Source organism: Balaenoptera borealis, assembly GCF_965194805.1.
Source record: "Balaenoptera borealis genome assembly, chromosome: 13".
Lineage (NCBI taxonomy): Eukaryota > Metazoa > Chordata > Mammalia > Artiodactyla > Balaenopteridae > Balaenoptera > Balaenoptera borealis.
The window spans coordinates 48,227,190-48,254,843 of NC_138870.1; the positions used below are offsets into that span (position 1 = coordinate 48,227,190).

Sequence of the window (27,654 nt, forward strand, 5' to 3'; positions counted from 1 at the left end):
GGAAGGAGTTGTTCTGGATTAGAAGGGGAACGAAAAATGGCGGCGGAAACGCTGCTGTCCAGTCTGTTGGGGCTGCTTCTTCTGGGGCTCCTGTTTCCCGCAAGTCTGACCGGCGGTGTCGGGAGCCTGAACCTGGAGGAGCTGAGTGAGATGCGTTATGGGATCGAGATACTGCCGTTGCCTGTCATGGGAGGGCAGGTGAGGAGGCGTAGAGGGGACGAGAGTCCGGGGCAGAAGGGGAAGGGGGAGAAGGTAGAGGAAGAAGGGCAGCTGTGGAGTCTGTGGCGGGAGCCTAAGGAGAATCGGGAAGAGTTAAGCAGGGGTTTCATGAGGACTCCTGAGGGTCGTAATCAGAGACCCATTCCCTTGGGGCCAGGGCCTGGGAGGGGTGGGGCTTCCCACTGTCCACTTCAGGTCCCAGTTCCTGATTGAAACACTCAGACTCCTCCCCCGTGGAGAAGTGGGAGTGCCCTCGCCCCTCACCCGCTAAGCACAGCTGGAGGACTTGTGGCTCACTCTGTCTTGACTGGGCTCTTCCCCAGGATATGAAGAGGGATCTCGTTGTTCTCCCTGATCCCAACCTCTCTTTGCCTCCCTGCCCCCCCGACCCCCACTTCTTTCCCAGAGCCAAGCTTCGGACGTGGTGATTGTCTCCTCTAAGTACAAGCAGCGCTATGAATGTCGCCTGCCAGCTGGAGCTATTCACTTCCAGCGTGAAAGGGAGGAGGAGGCACCTGCTTACCAAGGGCCTGGGATCCCTGAGTTGTTGAGCCCAATGAAAGATGCACCCTGCCTGCTGAAGGTGAAAGGGACTGGGATGGAGGGAACTAGGGCTTGGAAACTATCTATTTGGGAACCATTGTGCCTGTGAATGAGGAGTGATGGGGAGGATCTGTTGGAATTAAGAAGGCCATTGAAGGACTAGGCATATTGTACAGATCGGAAAGAAGCAAAGAATCCTGTAACCACTGATGACACTTTGCTGAATGTAGAGGAGAGTTAGAAGAACTCAGAATAAGGGTTAAGCTAAGATTGAGGTGCTAAAGAGGGTCAGTGTGGGGCAGTAAGGTCACTCCCCTAGAGAAGCCTTACTGGCAAAGTCACCCCCTCCCCTGTCACTCTCTGCCCAGTATCCTATTTTATTTTCATCATGGCACTTTTCATGATCTGAAATCATCTTTTTAACTGAATCATCAGTTTATTCATTTTTGGTCTGAGTCCTAGCACTAGAACATAAGTCTATGAAGTCAGAGAATTTATCTTGTTCACAGCTATATCCCCCGTGGCTAAAACAGTATAAGGGAGTTCAATTAATACTTTAATATTCTATGTTTCCCTGGTCTGAGTGCTTCAAGGATATCATGATTTCGTATCTTTATGGACGACAAAGAAGGATTTTTTTTTTTTTTTTTTGGCTGCGTTGGGTCTTAGTTGCCGCACGTGGGATCTTCGTTGAGGCACACGAGATCTTTCGTTGCGGTGCGCGGGCTTCTCTCTCTATTTGTGGCATGCGGGTTTTTCTTTTCTCTAGTTGTGGCACGCAGGCTCCAGGGCGCGTGGGCTCTCTAGTTTGAGGCACGCGGGCTTAGTTGCACCACAGTATGTGGGATCTTAGTTCCCTGACCAGGGATCGAACCCACATCCCCTGCATTGCAAGGTGGATTCTTTACTACTGGACCACCAGGGAAATCCTCAAAGAAGGATTTTTTTGTAAAAAGAGAAGAGTGGAAAGCCCACAGGTGCTAACCACTTAGGCTGTAGAGGTCTCTCTCCAAGTCACAGAAGGCAAACAGCCCTCCCTCCTCACCGAGAACCTGGAGGATTGAGTGTGGAAGCAGAGAGAGATGAAAAGTGAATGAGAGGTTATGTGTCTTGGAGCCAGGAGAGATTCTGGTTCCAAGAAGAGACATCTGTACTCCATCCCCCGATTGTTCATTTTTTTTATTGTCAGACCAAGGACTGGTGGACGTATGAATTCTGCTATGGACGCCACATCCAGCAGTACCACATGGAAGGTGACTCCCGCCTACATTTTTCCTAAGCCCTCAGCAACCTGTCGTGGAAGGTGACCTCCCTCCCCAGTTCCCTTCCCTCCTAGTCCTCTGAGGACAGGGTAACCATGCTTCACTGTGCTTTCTCTTGCAGATTCAGAGATCAAAGGTGAAGTCCTCTATCTCGGCTACTACCAATCGGCCTTCGACTGGAATGATGAAACAGCCAAGGTGGCAGGAGTGTGGGATTGGGAGAGAAAGGGGTCTGGGCTACAGACTGAGAGCCCTGACGAGAAGGGGAGGGTCAGGATTAGCTGACGTGTTTCTTGGGGTTTGGTGGCTATTAGGATAAAGTGCTCCTCTTCCCCCTTGCTGTCTTTCTCACACCCCTCCCTCCTGCCTGATGTCCTCCCCAGGCCTCCAAGCAGCATCGCCTGAAACGCTACCACAGCCAGACCTATGGCAATGGGTCCAAATGCGACCTCAACGGGAGGCCCCGGGAGGCTGAGGTTCGGGTGAGTCTTGGGAGAGGGAAGTTGACACTCCCCCAGTGACAACTCAGGTTCTAAGAGAAGAGGGCAGGGTTGCGTGGTATAGTCAAGAGTTTCTCTCCCAGACCCTAAACTCTAAGTTTAAGACTCATATTTCTAGCTTCATGGCACTGCCTGGATTTTCAGAGGCAGTTCAAGTCAACATTTCCCAAATCCTCCCCTCCGAACCCCCAACCACACTTTTATCTGTGTTTCTCCTTTCTGTCACCTAAGCTGGACATCTGAGTGTCATTATTGACTCTTACTTCTTCACTTTGTCCTCCTTTCATCATTTAACGACTCTGCAATGAGGTCGTGCTGGTGTAGGTATTGGGCTCTGCTCTGGGGGTACAGTGGTGAGCAGACACGCAGCCCCTGCCCTCATGGACTACAGTCAGGAGAGGAAGACAGAGAATCACAGAAATGAGCCTGTGATTACAAACTGAGAAGGAAGTGATATGGAGGAAAGGAATCAGGGTCAACAACAAAGTCCACTCATTCTACTTCTAGACTTCTCTCACAACTCGCCTCTTCTTTCCCATGCTTGGTACCTTCATCTCACTTGCATCACTGCCAACAGCCTCTTAACAAGTGTTCCCGATCCAGTAGTCCTTAACTGAGTTCAGGCAGACAGCTGTATGGTACGCAGAGTTCCTCAGGTGGTTCTAATGTGTATTCACAAACATAAACACCTGTAGAGAACCACATGACACAAGAATTATCTTTATGTAATACAGATTTGCACATGCAGCTGTGTGCTGGTAAATGTGGAACACCGGGATCGCCAGGGTAGGGTGGGGTGGTGGAAGGGGAAGCCCAGATGTAATGTTTGCCAGTATCCATGGTATAAATATCCCCATCATGGCAAAATTCATGCTATCACTGTGATGTCAGTCATCTTGCAACATTCCTGAAAACTTACCAGTTGGCTCTTGTGAACTGGCCTGAGCTGGCTTCAGCACACCCCTATAAGCAAGTGTCCCTTCTCTACCGAGTTCTGGAAAGCCTTCAAATAATTATGCCTCACACAAAGGATAAGATCCAAATACGTCAGCACAGACTGGGGGGTAGCAGTGGAGGTGGTGGGAAGCAGCCAGATTCTGGATATATTTTGAAGGTAGAGCCAAGATTTGTTGATGGATTGGATGTGAGGTGGAGTCAAGTATGACTCCAGGGATTTTAGCTTGAGCAACTGGGAGAATGGAATTGTCATTTACTCAAGTGGGAAGAAACGGGTTTGGAGGAGGAAACTAGGCTGGTGTTGGACATATGAAGGTCAAGATGCCTATTAGATATCCCAGTGGTGATGGTCAGTTGGTAGTTGACTCTGTAATTCTGGAGTTCCAGGACAGGGTTTGGGTTGAAGATATAACATCTTACTGCGTTTCTGTCCCACTGCCCTTCTTCCTGTCCTTTGAACCAGTGAGTCTCATTGTTCCCTCTGCCTAGCGCCATCTTCCCAGAGATCTTTGAATGGCTGGCTCCATCCTCTCAGGTTATATATACCTATGGCACCTCCGCAGGGAGACCTAACATAGGCACACAGACACACACCCCCTTCTGCCTTGATCCTGGTAAACACCTACAGTGTTTTATATTCTTCAATGCATATATCATTTCCTGAAATTAGCTTATTTTTTGAGTTTAATTTCTCTCTCTATCCCCACTAGAATAAGCTCCAGGAAGTCAGGGACAATGTCTGTCTCATTTTATGCTGTATCCTCAGTGCCTTCAACAGCGCCTGGCACCAAGTAGGTACCCAGAGATTATTTATTCAATGAATGGAAGAAATGATAAGCCATTTCAAATGTCACTTTATTTTATGTGACCTTCCTTGGCTAGCCCAGAAAGTTCATTGTGTTCCCTCAGCGCTTCATATACATACAACCACGTCCACATATATCCACGTCTTAGCCTGTTTGGGCTGCTATAACAAAATACCACAGGCTGGGTAACTTATAAGCAACAGAAATTTATTTCTCACTGTTATGGAAGCTGGAAGTCTGAGATCAGGGTGCCAGCATGGTTGGGTGAGGGCCCTCTTCCAGGTCACAGACTTCTTGTATCCTCACAAAGGAGCTCTGTGGGGTCTCTTTCATAAGAGCATTAATCCCATTCATGAGGGTTCCATCGTCATGACCTAAGCATCTCCCAAAGGCCCCACGTCCTAATACTATCACAGTGGGCATTAGGAATTCAATATACGAATTTTAGGGAGACACAGACATTCAGACTATAGCAACCCACAGCATCCACACACATATATAATCTATTATAGCACTTGATTGTATTGTTTGTTTCTTTACTTGTCTGTACCTTCAGTAGGCCGAGAACTGAAGGCATTTTCCTCACATCTGCTGAACCATGTGCCCTGTGCCAAGCTCTATAATAGACGCTGGAGATGAAATGGTGATTGAGAGACCTAGTCCTGCTCTCAGGAGACAGACATTAAATAAAGAGCCACAGGAAGCAGGATAAACTCTCTGAAGGGTGAGGCACTTTTCACAGGGGAGCACACAATAAAGGAACTAACCGAGTCCAGGTCAAGGGGAGGCCTCTGGAGGAGGTGACCTTTGAACCAGCAGTTGAAGGATGAAGAGTTAGTCCAGCAGCTATAGACCAGTGGGAAGGAGAGAGCGTTCCAGGCGGAAGGTACAGTGAGTGCAAAAGGCCTGGAGGCAGGAGGGATTGATAGCCGTTCCCAGTGACTGGAGGGACTTGTGGGAGATGAGGCTGGGCAGTCTTTAGGGGACAAGTCACAGGTCATGAAGCTCTGTAGCTGTGTTGAGGAGTTTGGACAATCTGAGAAACGAGGGGGAGCCAGTGAAGTATTTTGAGCAGAGTGGTGCCATATGCAGTGTTGGTTTTGAAGGCTCACTCTGGCTGGAGCATAGCAAATGATTGGGAGACCAGTGAGAAGGTGGTTGCAGTAATCCAGGTGAGAAAACGAGGTGGTCCAGGGGTGAAGACATGTGAATTATTGGAGAGATTTAAGGGGCAAAATCAATATAGTAAGATTCGCAGGTTTCTGGCTTGAGCAACTGGATGGATGGTGATTTCTGTTTTTGAGACGGGTACAGTGGGAAGAGGAGTAGGTTTGGTGAAGGAAAATGATGACTTTGATTTTGAATATGATGATTTTAGTGGCTGTAGGCATCCAAGTAGAGATATCTGAGGAGGCTGTGGATCTGGGGGTCTGGAGCTGAGGAGAGAGATCTAAATTGAACCCAGAGTGCTGGAGCCATCAACATACTGTTAATAATTGAAGCCATGGTATGGATGAAATCTCCCCCTGCCCCCCGCCCAAGAAACAGGATATAGTGAGAAGTGGGACAGAACTGTGAGGAAGCCAGCATTGAAAGCCTGGGCAGAAGGGAGCTTTGCCAAGAAGAAGCGACCAGAAGGGAGACTGTGGTGACATGGAACCCAGGAAGGACATGTCTCAAGGAGGGACTGGTCCGTGGTGTTGGCTGCATCTGAACCTTCAAGGAAGAGGAGAATTAAAAACTGCTGTGGGTGATCATAGGAATTGTTATTTTAATGAAAGCAAAACACGAACATGGAAATAAAAATTCAGACTGTAGGGATGGGAACCAGAGGAAAATTGCTAAGTCCTCTGCTCCCAGTCTCCCCTGACCAGTCCTTTGGTTGGACTCAATGCCAGAGGTCATTGGCAGTGTCCACCAGAGCAGTTCCAGTGGGCTGGTGAAGCTGAGGTGTTGAGGAACGTGGTGAGAAAGTGGAAATCTTTGAAGAAGTCTGGCTGTGAAGGGAAGGGAAAAGGCGAGCACTAGTTAGCAGGGCTGTGGGCTTGGGAAAGTGGGACTTTGTGCTTGTTGTTTCATGTGTTAAGATGGGAGCGTGTTTAAATGCTGGGTGGACCTAGTAGAAAGGAGGCAAGGTTGAGGTACAGGAGAAAGAATGAGAAGAGAATGTGGGCAGGGCTGGGATCCTGAGAAGGCGGCTCTGTGGTTGTAACTAGAACAGAAAGATGGCATATTTGCTGGGGAGCCTGGAGGTTTTAGTGGCAGAAAGTTGAGGGCGTTCCTCTGTGGCTGCTTTTATATCCTGATGGGCCACCCAAGTTCGTAGCCTGAGTGACTGAGTGAATCCCCAACTCCAGGGCAGGCCTGGTGAAGTTCCATCTTCCCAGTGCCTCCTTGGCGGGAGCAGTGTGCACAGTGTTTGGTAAAAGTGCAGTTTCCGGGGAGTTTGGGAGCAATTGGTTAGCCATCTGGAAATAAATAAATTTGGATCGCTATCTCAATTCGTACATTAAGTAAGATTTCAGAGAGATCTAAGATTTTTCCATCAAGATGTTTAATTATGAAACATTTCAAACATACAGAAAATAATGTCAAAGAGACCCATAAATCCATTGCCAAGTTAAACAGATGTTAACATTTTGCCATATTTGCTTCAGATCTGTTTTTTTTTAATAGAAGGAATAAAATGCTAATGATATAGTAAAAGCCACTCTCTCATTTCTTCCCTCTCTCTCCTCTCCAGAAACAACCACAACCATCTCTATGCTTGCTTTGTACTTTTATTAGTGCTACACATATCACAGACAATATATATATTTTGTGTTTTAAAATTATACATCAGTATAGTTTTTCTTTTTCACTAATTGATGTTTTTACCATTCTGTGGCATGACATGGAGATCCAGTTCGATGATTTTTTTTAAAAAATAAATTTATTTATTTATTTATTTTTGGCTGCGTTGGGTCTTCATTGCTGCGTGGGGGCTTTCCCTAGTTGCAGCGAGCGGGGCCTACTCTTCGTTGCGGTGCGCGGGCTTCTCATTGCGGTGGCTTCTCTTGTTGCGGAGCACCGGCTCTAGGCACATGGGCTTCAGTAGTTGTGGCATGTGGGCTCAGTAGTTGTGGCTCGCGGGCTCTAGAGCGCAGGCTCAGTAGTTGTGGCGCACGGGCTTAGTTGCTCTGAGGCATGTGGGATCTTCCTGGACCAGGGATCAAACCCATGTCCCCTGCATTGACAGGCGGATTCTTAACCACCGTGCCACCAGGGAAGTCCCAGTATCTGGTCTTATATTTAGATCTTTTATCCATTTTTAGTTTGTGTTTTGTATATGGCGTTAGAGAATGTACTAATTTAATTATTTCACATGTAGTTGTCCAGTTTTCCTAGTACCACTTGCTGAAGGGACTGTCTTTTCTCCATTGTATATTCTTGCCTCCTTTGTCATAGATTAATTGACCATAAGTGCATGGTTTATTTCTGGGCTTTCTATCCTGTCCACTGATCTATGTGTCTGTTTTTGTGCCAGTACCATACTGTTTTGATTACTGTAACTTTGTAGTATTGTCTCAAGTCAGGGAGAGTGATTCCTCTACCTCTGTTCTTCTTTCTCACAATTGTTTGGCTATTTGGGGTCTTTTGTGTTTCCATACAAATTAAAAAAATTTTGTTCTAGTCCTGTGAAAAATGCCACTTGTATTTTAATAGGGAAAGCATTGAATCTGTAGATTTCCTTGGGTAGTATGGTCATCTTAACAATATTCTTCCAACCCAAGAACACGGTATATCTTTCCATCTGTGTCAACTTCACTTTCTTTCATCAATGTCTGATAATTTTTGGAGTAAGTCTTTTGCCTCCTTTGGTAGGTTTATTCCTAGGTATTTTATTGTTTTTGATGTAGTGGTAAATGGGATTGTTTTCTTAATTTCTCTGATATTTCATTGTTAGTGTATAGAAATGCAGCTGCTTTCTGTAAATTAGTTTTGAATCCTTAATTCCAATATGATTAAAATTTTCAGTCTTTTTCTTTATAGTTTGTACTTTGGATCTTTTATTAAATACTTTTCTATTCACCTATATTTTTCAAGTTTTAGAAGATTTCTTATTATATTTCGGACTTTAATTCAATCAAAAATTTAATGTACAGTGTAAGCTTGGGACCTAAATATACCTAATTTCCATCAGGATAACCAGTTGTCCCAGCATCATTTATGGAGTAATCTGCATTTCCTCTCTGATTTGTAGCACCACCTCAGTCATTTATCAGGTTCCAATATATGTGTGCACTTTCTTATTGGCTTCTCTTTTGTTTTAAAAGTCTGTCTATTACTAAGTTTTGTTATCTGATAATATGCATTTTCCTTTGTTCTTCAAAACCATCTGGGCTGTTATTGGATAAGTTCTGTGAAAAACTCTTTTGGGAATTTTAATTGGAAGTATGTTGAATTTTAGATTAATTTGGAGAGAATTGATATTTTATGATATTGAGTCTTCATATACTATGAACATGATGTTTACTTTTTCTTGTCTTGTACTTCAGTAAGATTTAAATTTTCTCTGTGAAGCTCTTGTACATCTTATGTGAGGTTAGTCCTAGATACCTTGTAGCTTTTGTTTATTTGTGTCTTGTGTGTATATGTACATGTTTCAAGCATACAGGCACCTTATAGTTTTTGATGCAACTGTAAATGGCATCTTTTAAAAATTACATCTTAATGATTGATTGTTGCTGGTGTGTGGTCACATTAATTGATTTTATGTATTGATCTTGTATTCAGCAACTTTGCTGAACTCTCTCATTTCTAATAGTTTGCAGATTCCCATGGATTTTCTGTGTAAATAATCATGTCATCTGCAAATAGGGACAATTTTGGTTTCTTCCTTTCTAATTCATATACATTTCATTTTCCTTACACTTACAGTGCAATAGATATGGTGATGATGGCCATCTTTGACTTGTTCCTGACTTTAAAGGGAGTGCTCCTGAAGTTACACTAGTTTTTAAAAATATTTTATTTATTTATTTAGCTGTGCCAGGTCTTTTTTTTTTTTTAGTCGCGGCACGCAGGATCTTTGTTGTGGAGTGCAGAATCTTCGTTGTGGCGTGCAGAATCTTCGTTGTGGCGTGCAGAATCTTTAGTTGCGGTGTGTGGGATCTTTTTTTTTTTTTTTTTGGCTGTGTTGGGTCTTCACTGCAGGGCGTGGGCTTCTCATTGCGGTGGTTTCTCTTGTTGTGCAGCATGGGCTCTAGGCACGCGGGCTTCAGTAGTTGTGGCACGAGGGCTCAGTAGTTGTGGCTCATGGGCTCTAGAGTGCAGGCTCAGTAGTTGTGGCACATAGGCTTAGTTGCTCCACGGGTTGTGGGGTCTTCCCAGACCAGGGATCGAACCCGTGTACCCTGTATTGGCAGGCAGATTCTCAACCACTGCGCCACTAGGAAGTCCCCCTGCGGGATCTTTAGTTGCGGCATGCAAGATCTTTTTTCATTTGCAGCATGCAGGATCTAGTTCCCTGACCAGGGATCAAACTTGGGCCCCCTGCATTGGGAGTGCAGGGTCTTTATTTATTATTATTTTTTTAATTTATTTATTTTATTTACTTATTTTTGGCTGCATTGGGTCTTCATTGCTGTGCACAGGCTTTCTCTAGTTGCAGTGAGTGGGGGCTACTCTTCCTTGCAGTGCGCAGGTTTCTCATTGCGGTGGCTTCTCTTGTTGTGGAGCATGGGCTCTAGGCCCACGGGCTCAGTCGTTGTGACTTGCAGGCTCTAGAGCGCAGGCTCAGTAGTTGTGGTGCACGGGCTTAGTTGCTCCGCAGCATGTGGGCTCTTCCCGGACCAGGGCTCAAACCCGTGTCCCCTGCATTGGCAGGTGGATTCTTAACCACCATACCACCAGGGAAGCCCGCGCAGGGTATTTAACCAAGGTTTTTGTTTTGTTTTGTTTAAATAAATTTATTTATTTACTTTTGGCTGCGTTGGGTCTTCATTGCTGCATGCGGGCTTTCTCTAGTTGTGGCGAGCGGGGGCTGCTCTTTTGTTGCGTGCGCAGGCTTCTCTTGTTGTGGAGCACAGGCTCTAGGCACGCGGGCTCAGTAGTTGTGGCTCGTGGGCTCTAGAGCACAGGCTCAGTAATTGTGGCGCACGGGCTCTAGAGCACAGGCTCAGTAGTTATGGCGCATGGGCTTAGTTGCTCTGTGGCATGTAGGATCTTCCTGGACCAGGGCTCAGACCCGTGTCCCCTGCATTCGCAGGCGGATTCTTAACCACTGCGCCACCAGGGAAGCCCGGGAGTGCAGGGTCTTAACCACTGAACCACCAGGGAAGTCCCTGAAGTTACACTTTTTTTAAAAAAATTAATTAATTAATTTATTTATTTATTTTTGGCTGTGTTGGGTCTTCGTTTCTGTGCGAGGGCTTTCTCTAGTTTGGGCAAAGGGGGGCCACTCTTCATTGCGGTGCATGGGCCTCTCATTATCGCGGCTTCTCTTGTTGCGGAGCACAGGCTCCAGACGCACAGGCTCAGTAGTTGTGGCTCACGGGCCTAGTTGCTCTGTGGCATGTGGGATCTTCCCAGACCAGGGCTCGAACCCGTGTCCCCTGCATTGGCAGGCAGATTCTCAACCACTGCGCCACCAGGGAAGCCCTGAAGTTACACTATTAACATATTTTCCTGTAGGCTTTTTGTAGACACTCTTTATCAGGTGAATGAAGATCCATTCTATTCCTAATTTGCTGAATATTTTCATGATGCAAAGCTGTGGAATTTTAACACATGTTTTTCTGTATCTATTCAGAGGGTCCTATGGTTTTTCATCTGTTTTTTGATATGGTAAATTAAAGTAATTCATTTTCTAAGGTTTTTTACCCTTGCATTTCTGGGATAATCCATCGTCATGAACTATTCTTAACACATTGCTATGTTCAGTCTCCTAATACATGATTTTTACAGCTATTTTCATGTGTGAATTGGTCTATAATTTTCTTTTTTTGTATTGTGCTTACCTTCTTTTGGTATCAGGTAATATTAGCTTCATAAGCGCCTTGAGAAGCTTCCCTCCTTCTCTGTTCTCTGAAATAGTTTGCTAAGATAGGAATTCATCTGTTCTTTAAAGGTTTGGGAGAACTCTGTAAAACTGCCTCATCCCCACAATTCACCACAATATTGGTATATTGTGGGCATGGTTTTTACTACTGTTTTAATTTACTTAATGATAATAAAATTTTTTAGGTTTACTATGTCATGAAGCATTAATAAATTATAATTTCTTAGGCTGTTATTTCATTCCTAAATTTTCAAATGTATTAGCATAAAATTAGTGTTTTATTTTTATTTAAAATCTGTTTTTGTAGATATACCCCCTTTTTAATTCCTAATATTGACTTTGCCTTTTCTCTTTTTGTTGCTCTGTCTTGCCAGAGATTTGTCTTGTTAGTCCAAGAGCTACCTTTTGACTTTGTTTATCCTCTCTATTGTCCGATTACTATTTCATTAACATCTTCATTATTTTATCTTTATTATTTCTTTCCTTCTTCTTCTTTTAAGTTTATTCTGTTCTCTTTCTAACTTCTTGGATTTTTTTCACACTTAAAAAATTTTATATTTAATTTTTGAATAGGTAGTAAATTTTCATAGCTCCAATGTAGAAATGCTTTACAAAGTATATAGAGAAAAGCCTCAACACACCTTTCCCCTCATCAGTCTCTTCCCATCCCCATAAAAAGGTAACCATTGTTAGCTTCTTTTTATACACTCAGAAATTTTTTTTGCTCTTATTTTATTAAAACATTTTTAAAAATTGAAGTATAGTAGTTGATTATATTATATAAATTACAGGTGTACAATATGGTGATTCACAATTTTTAAAGGTTATACTCCATTTATAGTTATTATAAAATATTGGCTGTATTCCCCATGTTATACAGTATATCCTTGTAGTTTATTTTATACATTATAGTTTGTACCTCTTAATCCTCTATCCCTATATTGCCCCCCTCTTCATCTCCCCACTGGTAACCACTAGTTTATTCTCTATATCTGTGATTTGACATTAAGTTATTTATTGCTTTTCTAATGTTAAACCAATTTTGCTTTCCTGAGATGAACCCAATTCAGTCATATGTATTACCTTTGACTATCCTTTTATATCTTGTTGGGCTCAGTTTGTGATGTTTTAAAGGATCTTGTATAGTGTATCTCTTGAGAGATATTGACCTGTAGTTTTTCCTTCTAGTACTGTCCTTATCATGCTTTAGTGACAAGGTTATGCTAGCCTCAGAAAATAAGTTGAAAAATGTTCACTTTTTCTATACTCTGAAGGGTGTGTAAGATTCCAATTTTTTATTCCTTAAATGTTTGCTAGAATTCACCTGGAAAATCATCTTGGTCTAGGTTTTCTTTGTGGAAAGATTAATGGAAAACCTTTATGATTTGTGGAAATCATAAAGTTATGATTCATTTGATTTAGTAGTTTTAGGAATATTCAAAGTTTTCTATATCTAGTTGGGTCAGTTTTAGTAAGTTATATTTTTTAGGAATTTATCTAGTTTGTCTCATTTTTCAGATTTATTGGTATAAAGTTGTTCATGATATCCTTCTATTATCTTTCTAATTTCTGTAGCATCTGTAATTAGGTTCCTCTTTTCCTTGTTCATGGGTTATTTTTGCCTTGCTCTTTTGTTACTGGTCAGTTTCTCGAGAGGCTGGTCAGTTTTAGTAGACTTTTCAGAGAACTAATTTTGGCTATGTTGAGCTTCTGTATCGTATTTGTTTTCCATTGTATTTATTTCCATGCTAATCTTTATTTTCCTTCCTTCTACTTTTTTCAGCTTTAATTTGCTGTTTTTTTCTAACTTCTTGAAATGAATACTTAGTTCATTTCCAGCTTTTCCTCTTTTATAATATGCCTCTTATAAATTTCTCTCCAAGTACTACTTTAGGTATGTGTCACAGTTTTCTAAGCCTATTTTAAGTTTCTTTATTTAATTTTCAAATGGATAATACTTTCCCATGACTCAAAACCCAGAAACTATAAAGAGGTGTGCAGTGAAAAATTTCCCTCCCAAACCTCCCTCCCACCTGCTCATTTCCCATTGTGCCCTCCCCCCACCCCCACCCCCCAAGTAACCCTGCTTAGATTATTCTTTGTCCTTCCAGCCTTTCTTTGTGTGTTTAAAAGCAATTATGACTAGAGATTCTTATTTCCTGTTCCCTTTTTTTACACACAATACACAGTATATTAAACACACGTTCTGCACCTTGTTTTTGTATATCTTGACAATAATTCTTAGAGATCTTTCAATGGCAGTGCATCTAGAACTTTATTGTTTTCACATTTGCATAATGTTCCATTGTGTGATTATTCTATCATTTTGTCACCATTACTGTACTGATTAAAATAGTTTCCCCCCTACTTTTTGTCATTACAAAAGATTATTCCATTATACATATGTATATGTGTAACTGTATCTTGAAAGTGTAATTGCTGGGTGCAGGTTATATATATTTAAAGATTGTCTTTTTAAAATTTTTGTTATGGAAAATTTAAAACATAGAATCAGAGATAATTGTCCAGTGACCCACCTGTGTATCGTCTGGCTTGAGCCAATATGGCCAGTCTCATTTCATCTATCCCCTTGCCCACCTCCCTGCACTACACCTCCACTCCCAGGTTATTTGGAAACAAATTACAGACATCATATCATTTCATCCATAAATATTTCTGTATTATCCCTAAAAGACTAGAGCTCTTTTAAAAATATAACCACAATACCATATCACACTAAAAAATTAACCGTAATTTCTTATCACCAAATACTCAATAATTTCGTTTCCCTGATTATCTTATATATCTCATAATTATATAGATTTTCATGGTGGTACCATTTAATTTGAGTCCTCAAATACAAGTCCTGGACCATATAAGTTTCAGTTTGTTGAGACTTGTATGGGCCAGTATATGTCAATTTCTGTGAGTGGTTCTTTGTGCTTGAAAAGAACGTGTCCTCTACTGTTAGGCACAGTGTTTTCTGTATGTCTTTTAGGTCATGATTGTTCAAATCTTTTGTATCCTTACTGCTTTGTCTCCCACTATAATTATGGATTTGTGTGTTATTCCTTATTATTCTTTCAATTTATTCATCGTTATTCTGTCAGCTGTTGCTTTTTGTATCTTGGGGCTATGTATTAATTTATTCAACAAATGTTTATTAAGTGCTTCTTTGTGCCAGGCACTGTTCTAGTTGCTAGCGATATTTCAGAGAACACAACAGACAGAAATGACTGCTCTAGTTGGGAGAGAGAGACAATAAGGAAGATAAAGAATTACACACAATTTAAATTATCTTCCTCATAAATTGAACATTTTAACATTATGAATTGACCTTCTTTATCTTAGTAATTTTTTTACTTAAAGTCTCTTGTGTGATAATAATATAGCTGTAACAGCTTTCACTGAGTTATGTTTACTTATTTTTTTCATCCTTTTGCTTTTATCTCTTCTATATTCTTATGTTTTAAATGTGTCTCTAAATAGCATATACTTGTATTTTTAAACATTTTTTTTTTTTAAACATTTTTAACCATTTATATATGTGTGTGTGTATATATCTGGACTTATGTCTAACGTTTTATTTTATGCTTTCTTCTGTTCCACTTTCTTCTTCTCTCCTTTCTTGCTTTTGGTTTGTTTTATCTTGTCTTAGTTATGCCACTTTTTCTCTCATCTCAGTGGGAAGTTATGCTCTTTATTATTATTTTTTTTTATTATTAGCACCTTTAATTATTATTTATTTATTTATTTTTTTGGCTGTGTTGGGTCTTCGTTTCTGTGCGAGGGCTTTCTCCAGTTGTGGCGAGCGGGGGCCACTCTTCATCGCGGTGCGCGGGCCTCTCACTGTCGCGGCCTCTCCCGTTGCGGAGCACAGGCTCCAGACGCGCAGGCTCAGCAGTTGTGGCTCATGGGCCCAGTTGCTCCGCGGCATGTGGGATCCTCCCAGACCAGGGCTCGAACCCGTGTCCCCTGCATTGGCAGGCAGATTCCCAACCACTGCGCCACCAGGGAAGCCCTCTTTATTTTTTTCAATAACATCTTTATCGAGATATAATTCACATGCCGCACAATTCAGTGTGCAATTTAGTGGTTTTTCGTTTATTCAGAGTTGTACAACCATCACCACAATCAATTTTAGAACACTGTCATCACCCTAAAAGAAATCCACTACCCTTTAGCAGTTACTTTCCATTCCACCTCTGCTCCAAACCCCATCCTCCCCTCTAGACAACCTCGAATCTTTCACTCTATAGATTTGCTTATTCTGGGCATTTCATATAGATGGAATTATGCAACGTGTGACCTTTTGTGTCTGGCTTCTTTCATTTACCGTGTTTTCAAGGGTCATCTGTGCGTAGCATGTACGAGTACTTCATTACATTTTATTGCCGAATAATATTCCACCTTCTATTTATCCATTCATCAGCTGATGAACACTTGGGTTGTTTGCACTTTTTGGCTATTATGAACAATGCTGCTTTTAACATATGTGAACAGGTGTTTGCGTGGACATATGTTCTCATTTCTTTTGGTACATACCAAGCAGTAGAATTGCTGGATCATATGGTAATTCTATGTTTAACCTTTCGAGAAACTGCCAGACTGTTTCCAAAGCAGTAGCATCATTTTATGATCCCACAAGTGGTGTATGAGGGTTTCAGTTTCTCCACATCCCCATCAACACTTTTTTTCATCTTTTTGCCTATAGCCTTCCTAGTAAGTATGAAACGGCATCTCATTGTGGTTTTGATTTGCATTTCCCTGATGGTTAATGATGTGGAGCATCTTTTCATGGGCTTATTAGCAATTTGTCTATCTTCTTTGGAGAAATATCTATTCAGATCTTTTGCCCATTTAAAAATTGCAGTGTCGTTTTATTATTGAGTTGTAAAATCTCTTTATATATTCTGGGTACAAGTCCCTTCTCAGATATATGATTTGCAAATATTTTCTCCCATTCTTTGGGTTGCCAGTTCACATTCTTGATGGTGTCCTTTGCAACACAAAGGCCTTTAATTTTGATGGATTCCAATTTATCTGTTTTTTTTTGTTGTTGTTACTTGTGCTTTTGATGTTGTATCCAACAAACCATTGCCAGGAAGACTTACACCTATGTTTCCTTCTAAGAGTTTTATAGTTTTACATGTAGGTCTTTGATCCAGTTGGATTTAATTTTTTGTATATGGTAGGAAGTAGGAGTCTAACTTCATTCTTTTGCTTGTAGATATCCAGTTGACCTAGCATCATTTGTTGAAAAGACAATTCCCACTGAATCATCTGGGTAATATTGTTGAAAATCAAATGATGATAACAGTGAAAATGAATTTCTAGACTCTCAATTCTGTTTTCTTGGTCTATATATTTATACTTATGTCAGTACCACAATGTCTTGATTATTGTAGCTTTGTAGCAAGTTTTGAAATCCATAAGTATAATTCGAAATCCAATCCTGTTTTTTTTTTTCAAGATTGTTTTGGCTATGTGGAGTTCCTCGAATTTTCATATGAATTTTAGGAACAGTTTGTTAATTTCTGCAAAGAACGTGTCTGAAATTTTGATGGAGGTTGCATTGAATCTGAAGATCAATTTGGGGAGTATTGTCATCTTAACAAAATTAAGTCTTGTAATCTGTGAACTTGGATGTCGTTCTGTTTGTCTTTAATTTCTTTCAGCAATGTTTTGTAGTTTTGGAAGTTTTTTTGTTTTGTTTTGTTTTTTTCCTGGGACATAGTGGGTGTTAAAGAATAGTTAGCTATTGGGGTTTTTTTGTTTTTTTGTTTTGGCTGTGTTAGGTCTTTGTTGTGGTGCACGGGCTTCTCATTGTGGTGGCTTCTCTTGTTGCAGAGCATGGGCTCTAGGCACGTGGGCTTCAGTAGTTGCAGCACACAGGCTCAGTAGTTGCAGCACAGGGGCTCTAGGGCATGCGGGCTTCAGTAGTTGTGGCACACAGGCTTAGTTGCTCTGGGGCATGTGGGAATCTTCCCCAACCAGGGATGGAACACATGTCCCCTGCATTGGCAGGCGGATTCTTAACCACTGCGCCACCAGGGAAGTCGTATTGTTTTTATATTATTATTTTTTAAAATTTTTTAAAAATTGAAGTATAGTTGATTTAGGGAGTTCCCTGGTGGTCCAGTGGTTGACTCTGTGCTTCCAGTGCTGGGGGCACGGGTTTGATCCCTGGTCGGGGAACTAAGATCCTGCAAGCCACGTGGCAGGAAAAACAAAAGTGTGAAGTATAGTTGATTTAGTGTTTTGTAGTTTTCAGAATAATAGTTCTACACTTATTTTGCTACATTTATTCCCAATTACTTAATTCTTTTTGATGCTATTGCAAATGTAATTATTAATTTTATTTTTGGATTGTTCATTGCAGGTGTATAGAAATACAGTTGATTCCTATATCCTGTAGCCTACTGAACTCATTTATTGTAATGGTTTCTTTTTTTCTCTAGTAGATTCCTTAGGATTTTCTATATGCAAGATCAGGTCATCTTGTAAATAAAGATAGTGTTAGTTTTTCTAATCTAGATGCCTTTTATTTCATTTTCTTGCCTAATTGCCCTAGTCAGAACCTCCAGTATGATGTTGAATAGAAGTGGCATGAGCAGACATCCTTCTCTTGTTCCTGATCTCAGGGGGAAACGATTCAGTTTTTTACCGTTAAGTATAGTGTTAGCTGTGGATTTTTCATAGATGCCTTTTTTTTTTTTTTAAATGGCTACTTTTTTTTTCTTTTTTTGGCTGCATTGGGTCTTCATTGCTGTGTGCGGGCTTTCTCTAGTTGCAGCGAGCAGGGGCTACTCTTTGTTGAGGTGTGCGGGCTTATTGTGGTGGCTTCTCTTGTTGCAGAGCACGGGCTCTAGGCGCACGGGCTTCAGTAGCTGCAGCACACGGGCTCAGTAGTTGCAGCACATGGGCCCTAGAGCGCACAGGCTTCAGTAGTTGTGGCTCGTGGGCTCTAGAGTGCAGGCTCAGTAGTTGTGGCGCATGGGCTTAGGTGCTCCGCGGCATGTGAGATCTTCCCGGACCAGGGATTAAACCCGTGTCCCCTGCATTGGCAGGCGGATTCTTAACCACTGTGCCACCAGGGAAGTCCTATAGATGCCTTTTATCAGATCGATGAAGTTCCCCTTTTCCTTGTTTGTTGAATGTTTTGATCATGAAGAGATATTGAATTTTGTCAAATGCTTTTTCTGTATCCATTGAGATGATCATGTGGTTTTTGTCCTTTATTCTATTGATAGGATGTATTAATTAAATTAATTGATTTAAAAAATGTTAACCCAACCCTGTACTCCTGGAATAAATCCCACTTGGCCATGGTGTGTAATCCTTTTTATATGTTGTGGAATTCATTTAACTAGTTGAGGATTTGGGGGTTTATAATCGTGAGAGATTTTGGCCTGTGGTTTCCTTTTTTGTGATATCTTTATCTAGATTTGGTTTCAGGGTAATACTTGTGTCATAGAATGAGTTGGGAAGTATTCTCCCCTCTTCTATTTTTTGAAGAGTTTGAGACCGATTGGTATTTTTATTTTTTAAATGTTTGATAGAATTCATCAGTAGACCCATCTGACCCAAGCTTTTCTATGTAGCTAGTTTTTAAATTACTAACTTAATCTCTTTACTTGTTACTGGTCTATTCAGATTGTCTATTTCTTCTTGAGTCAGTTTTGGTAGTTTGTGTCTTTCTAGAAATTTGTCCATTTCATCTGAGTTATCTGATTTGTTGGCATATAGGTGATCATCGTATTCCTTTACAATCCTTTTTATATCTGTAAGGTTGGTAGTAATGTTCCTTCTTTCATTCTCAACTGTACTAATTTGAGTCTTCTCTTTTTTTCTTGGTCAGTCTAGTTAAAGTTTTGTCACTTTTATTTATCTTTTCAAAAATCAACTTTTATTTTATTTTCTCTATTGCTTTTCTGTTCTCTGTTTCATTCATTTCTGTTCTAATCCGTATTATTTCCTTCCCCCTGCTTGCTCTGGGTTTAGTTTGCTTTTCTTTTTCAGGTTATGGGTTTGATATCTTTCTTCTTTTTTATATTTTACAGGTAAAAATTTCCTTCTAAGCACTGCTTTAGCTGCATTCCATAAGTTTTGATATATTGTGTCTTCATTGTGTTTTCACTCATCTTAGTATTTTCTAATTTTCTTGTGATTTCTTCTTTGAGCCATTGGCTACTTAGGAGTATATTGTTTAATTTCCACATATTTATGAATTCCCCCAAATCCCTTTATATTATTGATTTCTAATATCATTCCATTGTGGTCAGAGAACATACTTTGCCCCTGCTTTCCTTTTTTAATTTATTTCATTGAAGTATACTGGATTTACAATGTTGTGTTAATTTCTGCTGTACAGCACAGTGATTCAGTTATATATACATTCTTTTTCATAATTCTTTTCCATTGTGGTTTATCACAGGATATTGAATATAGTTTCCTATACAGTAGGACCTTGTTGTTTATCCAGTCTATATATAATAGTTTGCATCTGCTAATCCCAAACTCCCAATCCTTCCCTCCTCCACGTCCCCTCCCCACTGGCAATCACAAGTCTGTTCTTTATGTCTGTGAGTCTATTTCTGTTTCATAGATAAGTTCATTTGCATAATATTTTAGATTCATATGTGATATCATAATGTATTTGTCTTTCTCTTTCTGACTTACTTCACTTAATATGGTCATCTCTAGGTCCATCCATGTTGCTGCAAATGGCATTATTTCATCCTTTTTTACAGCTGAGTAGTATTCCATTGTACATGTGTACCACATCATCTTTATCCATTCATCCATCCTATTCATCTGTTGATGGACATTTAAGTTGTTTCCATGTCTTGGCTATTGTAAACAGTGCTGCTGTTAACATAGGGGTGCGTGTATCTTTTTGAATTATAGGAGAACATACTTTGTATGATTTAAGTTCTTAGCTCCTTGAACATATTTATAATGACTACTTTAAAATGTTTCTCTATTATAAAGCAGAAACTAACACACCATTGTAAAGCAATTATACTCCAATAAAGATGTTAAAAAAAATGTTTCTCTGTGAAATCTAACATCTGTGCCCTCTCACAGGCATTTTCTGTTGCCTGCTTTTTTCCTGTGTATGCATCACACTGAACTGTTTCTTTGCATATCCCATAATTTTTTGTTGAAAACCAGACATTTTTGGTATTATATTGAAGCAAGTCTGAATACTGATTCTTGCCCTCCACCACAAGACTTGTTTTGGTTGTTTGCTTGCTTCTTTCTTTAGTGACTTGGCTGGGCTATTTTAATGAAGTCTACTTCTCCTACAATATGAAGCCTCTGATGTCATTTCTCTGAGGGCACAGCCTCGGACATGCACACAGTCACACGAGATGACAGTGGTTTCAGCAGGGCTCACTTTGACTGTTACCCTGTCTGCCTCTGCTGGTATCATACCCAGCTGTTCTTACCCACTAATTGCCAGCTGATTGCTCTATAGTTTGTTACATGTGGGGCATAAGTTGGTCCATAGTCTGATCTAATTAAATTTGGGCCCCTTTACAGGGGTTGTTTTTGATGCTACCAGCTTCTTTAGTGCTTACCATCAAATTTTTCATTTTTTTGAATGTGCCCTTAGGCTTAAACTTCCCCATACTCTGTTTCACATGAAGTCAGTTCCTTTGGAAAGAGCTTTGGAGCTCTCTGTTCTTATGGATTGCCTCTCCCCTGGGCAGAATCTCTAAGCCCCTGCTCCGGAGCTGGTGTCAGGAACAGTGATCCAGTTCTGTCAGAGTGACACTCCTGGGCAGGGGTAATAGCCTCTGGTCTTCTCAGTTTGCATCTCTGTTGTGAAACCTCTGCCCTTTTAGTAATCTGTGGTGGGATCAAGGCCCAATATTCTTGTCCTGCTGCACCTGAGGTAGAGCCTCTGTCCTATGAGTGGGGCTGGGTGGAGGAAGGGAGTCCTCAATCTCTTGACCACATGCAGCAGGAATTTATTCTCTGCAACTCAGAACTAGAGAGGACTGAGAAATATTGGTGGCCTGCCCCTCTGGTGAAATACCGTATCCCTTGGCTGGATGCTGAGGGGATAGGAAGCCCCGTTTTCTGGACCACACTCACCTGGAGTGGAGCATCTGTCTAAGTGAGCTGTGAAGTGGCGGTTGGGGGAAGAGAGGGAGGGAGCAGTCATGGCCCAAGTACTACACACTTTCACTGTCCAAGATGTAGCAGATTTTCTTGAATAGATGTTTTTTAATTTGTTGTATGTCCTTAGGAAAATTTCCAGAGATTTCAAATGTGAGTTTTAAAAAAATGTTCACCGGTAATGGAATTTCACTAAGGAGTGGGTCTGCAGAGCTCCTCATGCTGCTATTGAGAAGTGGGGCCTCTCTTCTACTTTTAATAGTTACTTTAGAAATTACAGTGGTGTATGCTAAATTTATCAAAAGCTAACATTAATTGATATCTTTGTTCTCTTTCTGAATAATACAAGGACCTTAGAACTGGTTGAAGTTTTTTTAAAATCATACACACACACACAAAGAATATACAGATTTCAAATACATATGAAAATATATATCAAATATGTAAAAGTATGTACATACTGTATTTATATAAAGCAATAACGTGAAACAAATCAGCTGGTTACCTACTGTTAAGCTGCCCAAGTTCAGTTCCTATTTTTTACCACTTACCAGCTGGTCAGCCTGGACAAGTCCCTCAACCACCTCAAACCTAAGTTTCTTGAGCCACAGAGTTGAGATACTAATACCTCCCTTACTGGGTTTCTGTGATAATTAAATGAGCCAATGCATGTAAAGTGCCATATGTACAATGTATGCACAGTGCCTGACAAACTATAAGTGCTTAATAGAAGACAGCTGCTCTAAGAACTAATGGTTAATTGTTGGTGGTAATTACTATTTACTCACCCTCTCTGTCCTGGCAGTTCCTCTGTGACGAGGGCGCTGGTATTTCTGGGGACTACATTGATCGAGTGGATGAGCCCTTGTCCTGCTCTTACGTGCTGACCATTCGGACTCCTCGGCTCTGCCCTCACCCTCTCCTCCGGCCCCCACCCAGTGCTGCTCCCCAGGCCATTCTCTGTCACCCTGCCCTGCAGCCTGAGGAGTACATGGCCTACATACAGAGGCAAGCTGGTGAGTAATTAAAACGAGGAAGGAGAGACATGGGGAGGGACACGCAGAAGATGAAGTACCGAGGAGCCGATAGGAATGTGTCCCTGTCCTGCCTACACACTGTCTTTCAGTAGACTCACAGCAGTACAGAGACAAAGCCACAGAGGGCCGGCAAGACCTGGACCCTCAAATATGGAGTGAGACCAAGCCTGGGGTGATGCCCCAAAAGAAAGCAGGTAGGCCCTTGTGTCACCTGTTCCATGAAACATGTCTCCCATTTCTTCCCTTCTACAGTGTTACTGTCCTGTACACCCAGGGGTGTCTTGTCCTTAACAGTCCTGACTGTTGGAGTGGGTGAAAAAGTACTACGGGCCCTAACCCCTTAGTAATAGAGGAGAACGAACCCCATGCTATTTGCTCCCTTCTGTTTCTCCCGTCCTTTCAGGTTCTCCCTTGTTCTCTGTATTCCAGGCGCAAGCCTAGCCAAGGATGACGGTAAGGAATCAGATTTCTGGAAGATGCTTCACGAACCAGAGGAACAGGCGCCAGAGAGGGGGGAGGCACAGGCTGAGGTGAGAGCCAGCTTCCTAGCCGTTTCTCTGATGAAGCTGAACCTGGGCTTTGGGCTGGAGGGCCACTCAAGCTGAGGTCATTATGATGAGATGACCTCCATTTACCTAGGGATGCAAGGATTTACCCAGAGAGTCATTGCTTTAAGAGTATGGTTGGCATGCATAAGCCTGCGTACTTGACTCTGCCCTTTCCTTCTCATTAGGAGCAGGAACCAAACCTTGAGGCAACGGATCCAGCGCCAGGCTCCCACGATGGTGAGTGAACCCTCCACGTCTCCTTTACCGCTTGAATGTATTCTCAGGTTCTGCAGGGGGCAGGTGGGGGGTAGGGGTAGAGCTAGAGCACTGGGAGGGAGGTCGGGCAGCCGGGCCAGCAGCAGATTCCTTTTTATGGGGGCGCGTGGAAGAGCAGGGGACTCGGCAGCTTGTTAGCGTCCTCCTCTCTCTCGCCTGTGAGGCCCCCTTAGGCCACGTGAGCGCTCTCTGGAGGGGTATGTTGGGCCCTATCTCTCAGACTGGACAGGTAGCTCTGCAGGCAGGGACCATGTCCTTCCTTGGCCTCCTCAACTCCTCTCCTTAGGAAGTAAAAACAGAATTAATTTAAGACACAATGGGTCCATTCCTATTCTTTCATCACAGATTTTCAGAACAACGTGCAGGTCAAAGTGATTCGGAGTCCTGCAGACTTGATTCGATTGATAGAGGAGCTGAAGGGTGGAACAAGAAAGGTATGGGCCCTGCTCCAGGGAGGGGTGGAAACTACCTCCCTGCTGGGAGCATTCGGAAAACCACCCCTGACCTGGGCCTGACCTGGGCCCCAAAGAGCTGCCTCAACTTCCTTTACTCCTCCTGAGTCCCCCGCTACCACATCCCTGTTTGTCTGCCCCCCACGTGTCTACAGAAACCCCAGCCATCTACCATCTCCCTCTTTCTCCCGATCCCCACCCAGGGGAAGCCAAAGGCAGGCCAAGAGCAGCCTGGAGACAGTGCTGCAGAAGTCCCTCCCAGGGGACCGGAGGTGAAGGAAAAGGGTGATCCAGAACATCAGAACGAGGTGGAAGAAGAGGAGGACGATGAGGATGAAGAAGATGATGAGGATGAAAGGCAGTTGCTGGGAGAATTTGAGAAGGAACTGGAAGGGATACTGCTCCCGTCAGACCGAGACCGGCTCCGTGCGGAGGTGAAGGCTGGCATGGAGCGGGAGCTGGAGAGCATCATCCAGGAGGTGAGCTCCACTCTTCTGCCTGCTGCTTCCGCAGCTGCCAGCGCCTGTGGGCGGGACAGGCCCAGGGACCGGAGGAGAACAGGGGCAGCACCTCGCCTGCCTGGGACATATGACCTGGCACCCTGAACCGCTAGTTGCTTACTTAATTAAAAGGGGGGATGGTGGGGAAGGGGTCAGAGAGAAGGATGAGAGTGAGATACTACTCCTCCGTGGAGCATGGACTGCCCCTCACACTGCAGACCCTTGACTGTCCACCCCCACCTTGGGCCTCCCAGACAGAGAAAGAGCTGGACCCAGACGGGCTGAAGAAGGAGTCGGAGCGTGATCGGGCTATGCTGGCCCTGACATCCACTCTCAACAAACTCATCAAAAGGCTGGAGGAAAAACAGGCTCCAGAGCTGATGAAGAAGCACCAGAAAAGGAGGGTTGTCCCCCAGAAGCGTCCCCCATCCCCCCAACCAGCAGGTGAGAACTATCAGACAGGAAGGAAGAGCCAGGTCCATCATCTTGATCCCTTCCGAGAATGCTCACTCTCTCTCTCTTTCTGGGATACTGTTCTCACGCTTGCCTTCTTCCCAACAGCTCTATCCCTTTGCCTGGTTACCTCCTAGTCGTCCTTTTGGGAAGCAGCTTTCAGAGGCCACAGGGCCTCTGGCTTGCTTGCATGACTGTTTTCCGGCTTGCTCCTGTACATCCAGTGCCTAGCACTTTGGCCGGCACCTCGTGGGTGATCAGTAGATATTAACCGAATGAATGATGTGAGCCTGTGTGCGGAAGACCGCACGCCTGTGTCAGGTGCTGCCTGTCGATGGCTAGCACTGCGCAGGGAGCGGCCCCAGCTATCAGGGTGTCAGTGGGGCAGCCCAGCTGCTCATAAGCCAGCTGCCTGGACAGACTCGAAGTTCCCTTCCTCTTGCACCCCTTGTGTCCATTCCACGGGGCCTATGGGTGTGGAGACCAGGCATTCCAAATGGAATGTCCTAGTTTCAAACCTTCCATCCCATTATCTCTATTATAAACACTGAAATGTCTTTTGAGTCCCGACATTGTGGGGTGCCAAACCAGTTTTCCAACCTGCTTCTTAAAACAAACTTCTTTGCAGGCCCAGGTGGCCTGATTTTTGCTTCAGAAAACAGTCGTTTTCCTGTAGGTGATGGGCAGAATTATCGGGTTGGGAGGGAAGAAAGGAGACTGAAGTTGGTGGAGGGAGCTTTATGGGTTGCAGTGGGGTGGGGTGATGGGTACTAATTTATTTTGAGCACTGGCTAATATACATGTTCGAGATGGAATAACTGCCGAAACCAACTGATGGCTTAGGGAGAGGCGACCACCACAGCCCCTCACCCTGGAGTCACGGCTCTGCTTTGTGTCTCCCTGTGTGTCTCCCCCTCTAAGAGGAGGATCCTGAGCACAGAGTCCGGGTCCGGGTCACCAAGCTCCGTCACGGAGGCCCCAATCAGGATCTGACTGTCCTCGAGATGAAACGGGAAAACCCACAGCTGAAACAAATCGAGGGGCTGGTGAAAGAGCTGCTGGAGAGGGAGGGACTCACAGCCGAAGGTGGGCCCTGGAGGGCGGGCTGGATTCAGAGCTGTTGGAAGGGCTTGCTGCCGAAGTGGAGGGGCTGGGAACCTCGGCCGGGGGCCCGGGGGCAGAGGACCTGCGCTGAAGCTCCCACCCCTCCTCTCTATTCACCAGCCGTCCCGATCCTTTCCAGGCAAAATTGAGATCAAGATTGTCCGACCGGGGACTGAAGGGACTGAGGAGGATGCACGCTGGCTGACTGATGAGGACACGAAAAACCTCAAGGAGATTTTCTTCAATATCTTGGTGAGAGGCGCCCCGCCCGCGAGTCCTGGACCTCCAGCCTTCCCTCTCCCGCAACCAGCTGAGGTGTTGAGGGTGTGGTTGAGAATCCTCCAGGCACCTCCCAGCCTCGCCGCTGGCTCAGCCTCAGTTTGCTCATCCGTAAGATGAGGCTGTTGGTTCTGGGCATCGGGCCCTCAGCAAGAGCCCCACGAGCCGTGTGCGCTGGCTCCTGCCTCCCCCATGCTTGCCCGCCCTCCCGGATCCTCCAGCGCCCGGGGCCTCCCTCGGCCTCTGCTCACCCTCGTGCCCTCCCACCAGGTGCAGGGAGCTGAAGAGGCGCAGAAGGAGCGGCAGCGGCAGAAAGAGCTGGAGAGCAATTACCGCCGGGTGTGGGGCTCTCGGGGCGGGGAGGGCATGGGGGACCTGGATGAATTTGACTTCTGAGACCACCGCCTTTGGCTCGCCAAGGAGTCCAGAGTCTTCCTAGACTGGCCCTGCCTCCTTCCCCCCGATCCCCCGGGGCCCTGAAGGCAAAACAGCAGAGGAGAGCTGAGCTGTGAGCTGTGGACTTCGAGGCCCTCCTGGGGGTGCGGAGGGGCCTCGGGTTGAGTGCTGCTGCCACTGCTGAGAGCGCCCTCAAGACCTCCTAGGCCTGTGAGGTTTGCTCTCCTGGGCTTCTCCACATACCCGCGTCCTTTCCTCCCGGCTTCCCCCGGGTCGTCTCCCAGCTTGTGGGTTCCTTTCCCCTCCCTACCTAGAGTGTTGTGAGATCTTTTGAGTGGAGTAGAGCAGGGGGAGCAAGAAGAGTGGGGCGGGTCAGCAGGCCCCAAGAGGCACGCCCCACCCCTGCCCCACTCCTGTTCAGAGGCGCCTTCCCCCTTCCCCCAGACTGGCTTGGGATGTCCTGCCCCTTTCCCTTTCCACACTGTTCCCTACAATCTGTGCTTCTGAGTTGAAGCACCTTCTCTCTGTTGCTGAGAAAATGGGAAGAAAGTTGCCCACCACCTCTGACACAATCCCATGAAAAGGGTAGGCTGCAGATCCACCCACCATGTTCTAGAACAATCAGGTTTCTAAATAAAGAACTGGACCATCACACCATCAATCTTTTTTTTTCTTTTGGGAGGGGGTAGGTGGGTTTGGGGCTCAGTAGGGAGGAGACTTGGTGCTCTCCTCAGGATGGAGGGCATGCTCTCTGATCCCATTCTGTGCTCCACAGTCCAGGCAGTAGCAGTGGGGCTGGAGTATGCAGGAAGAGACCAGGACGGTGAAACAAAGCCTGCTGGCCTGGCCCTGACTGAAACACTTGCAGTGTTGGTGTCCCTTCTTTTCGTCATCTGTCCATTTCTGTTCTCTTCTCCCCCTTTATATCCCGCGAGCCACAAGGTACACACAGAGTTACCCCACCACAGGGATCCTCCTGCCGAGCTCTCCTACAGTGCTGCAGACTCCATCCCCATACCTGCCAGCCATACCACTTCATTTCCCAGAAAAGACCTCTACCTTTGGCCATGCCCAGAGAGAGGGCTGCTGCCCACACAGGCCAGCTTCCTAGTATGCCAGTGGTAGGCAGGCCTGGTTAGGTGTCTCCAT

At 44.0% G+C, this 27,654-nt stretch overlaps 1 protein-coding gene across 7 annotated transcripts; it reads left to right on the forward strand.

The window, feature by feature from the left end:
- Positions 1-27,159, forward strand: OS9 (OS9 endoplasmic reticulum lectin). 7 transcript variants are annotated; one of them, XM_082350222.1, is made up of 16 exons: positions 1-198; positions 626-802; positions 1,952-2,015; positions 2,146-2,222; positions 2,408-2,506; positions 4,192-4,272; positions 22,266-22,476; positions 22,587-22,691; positions 22,927-23,027; positions 23,231-23,282; positions 23,667-23,755; positions 23,977-24,252; positions 24,528-24,717; positions 25,648-25,812; positions 25,970-26,082; positions 26,380-27,159. In XM_082350222.1, exons 1-16 carry the CDS (start codon positions 37-39, stop codon positions 26,503-26,505), a joined length of 2,088 nt encoding a protein of 695 aa, XP_082206348.1. In that variant the 5' UTR covers positions 1-36; the 3' UTR covers positions 26,506-27,159. The 7 variants fall into 7 exon arrangements, with proteins under 7 accessions (XP_082206348.1, XP_082206349.1, XP_082206352.1 ...); XM_082350223.1 differs by having other exon boundaries at positions 22,590-22,691; XM_082350226.1 differs by lacking the exon at positions 25,648-25,812.
- The last annotated feature ends 495 nt before the right edge of the window (positions 27,160-27,654 follow it).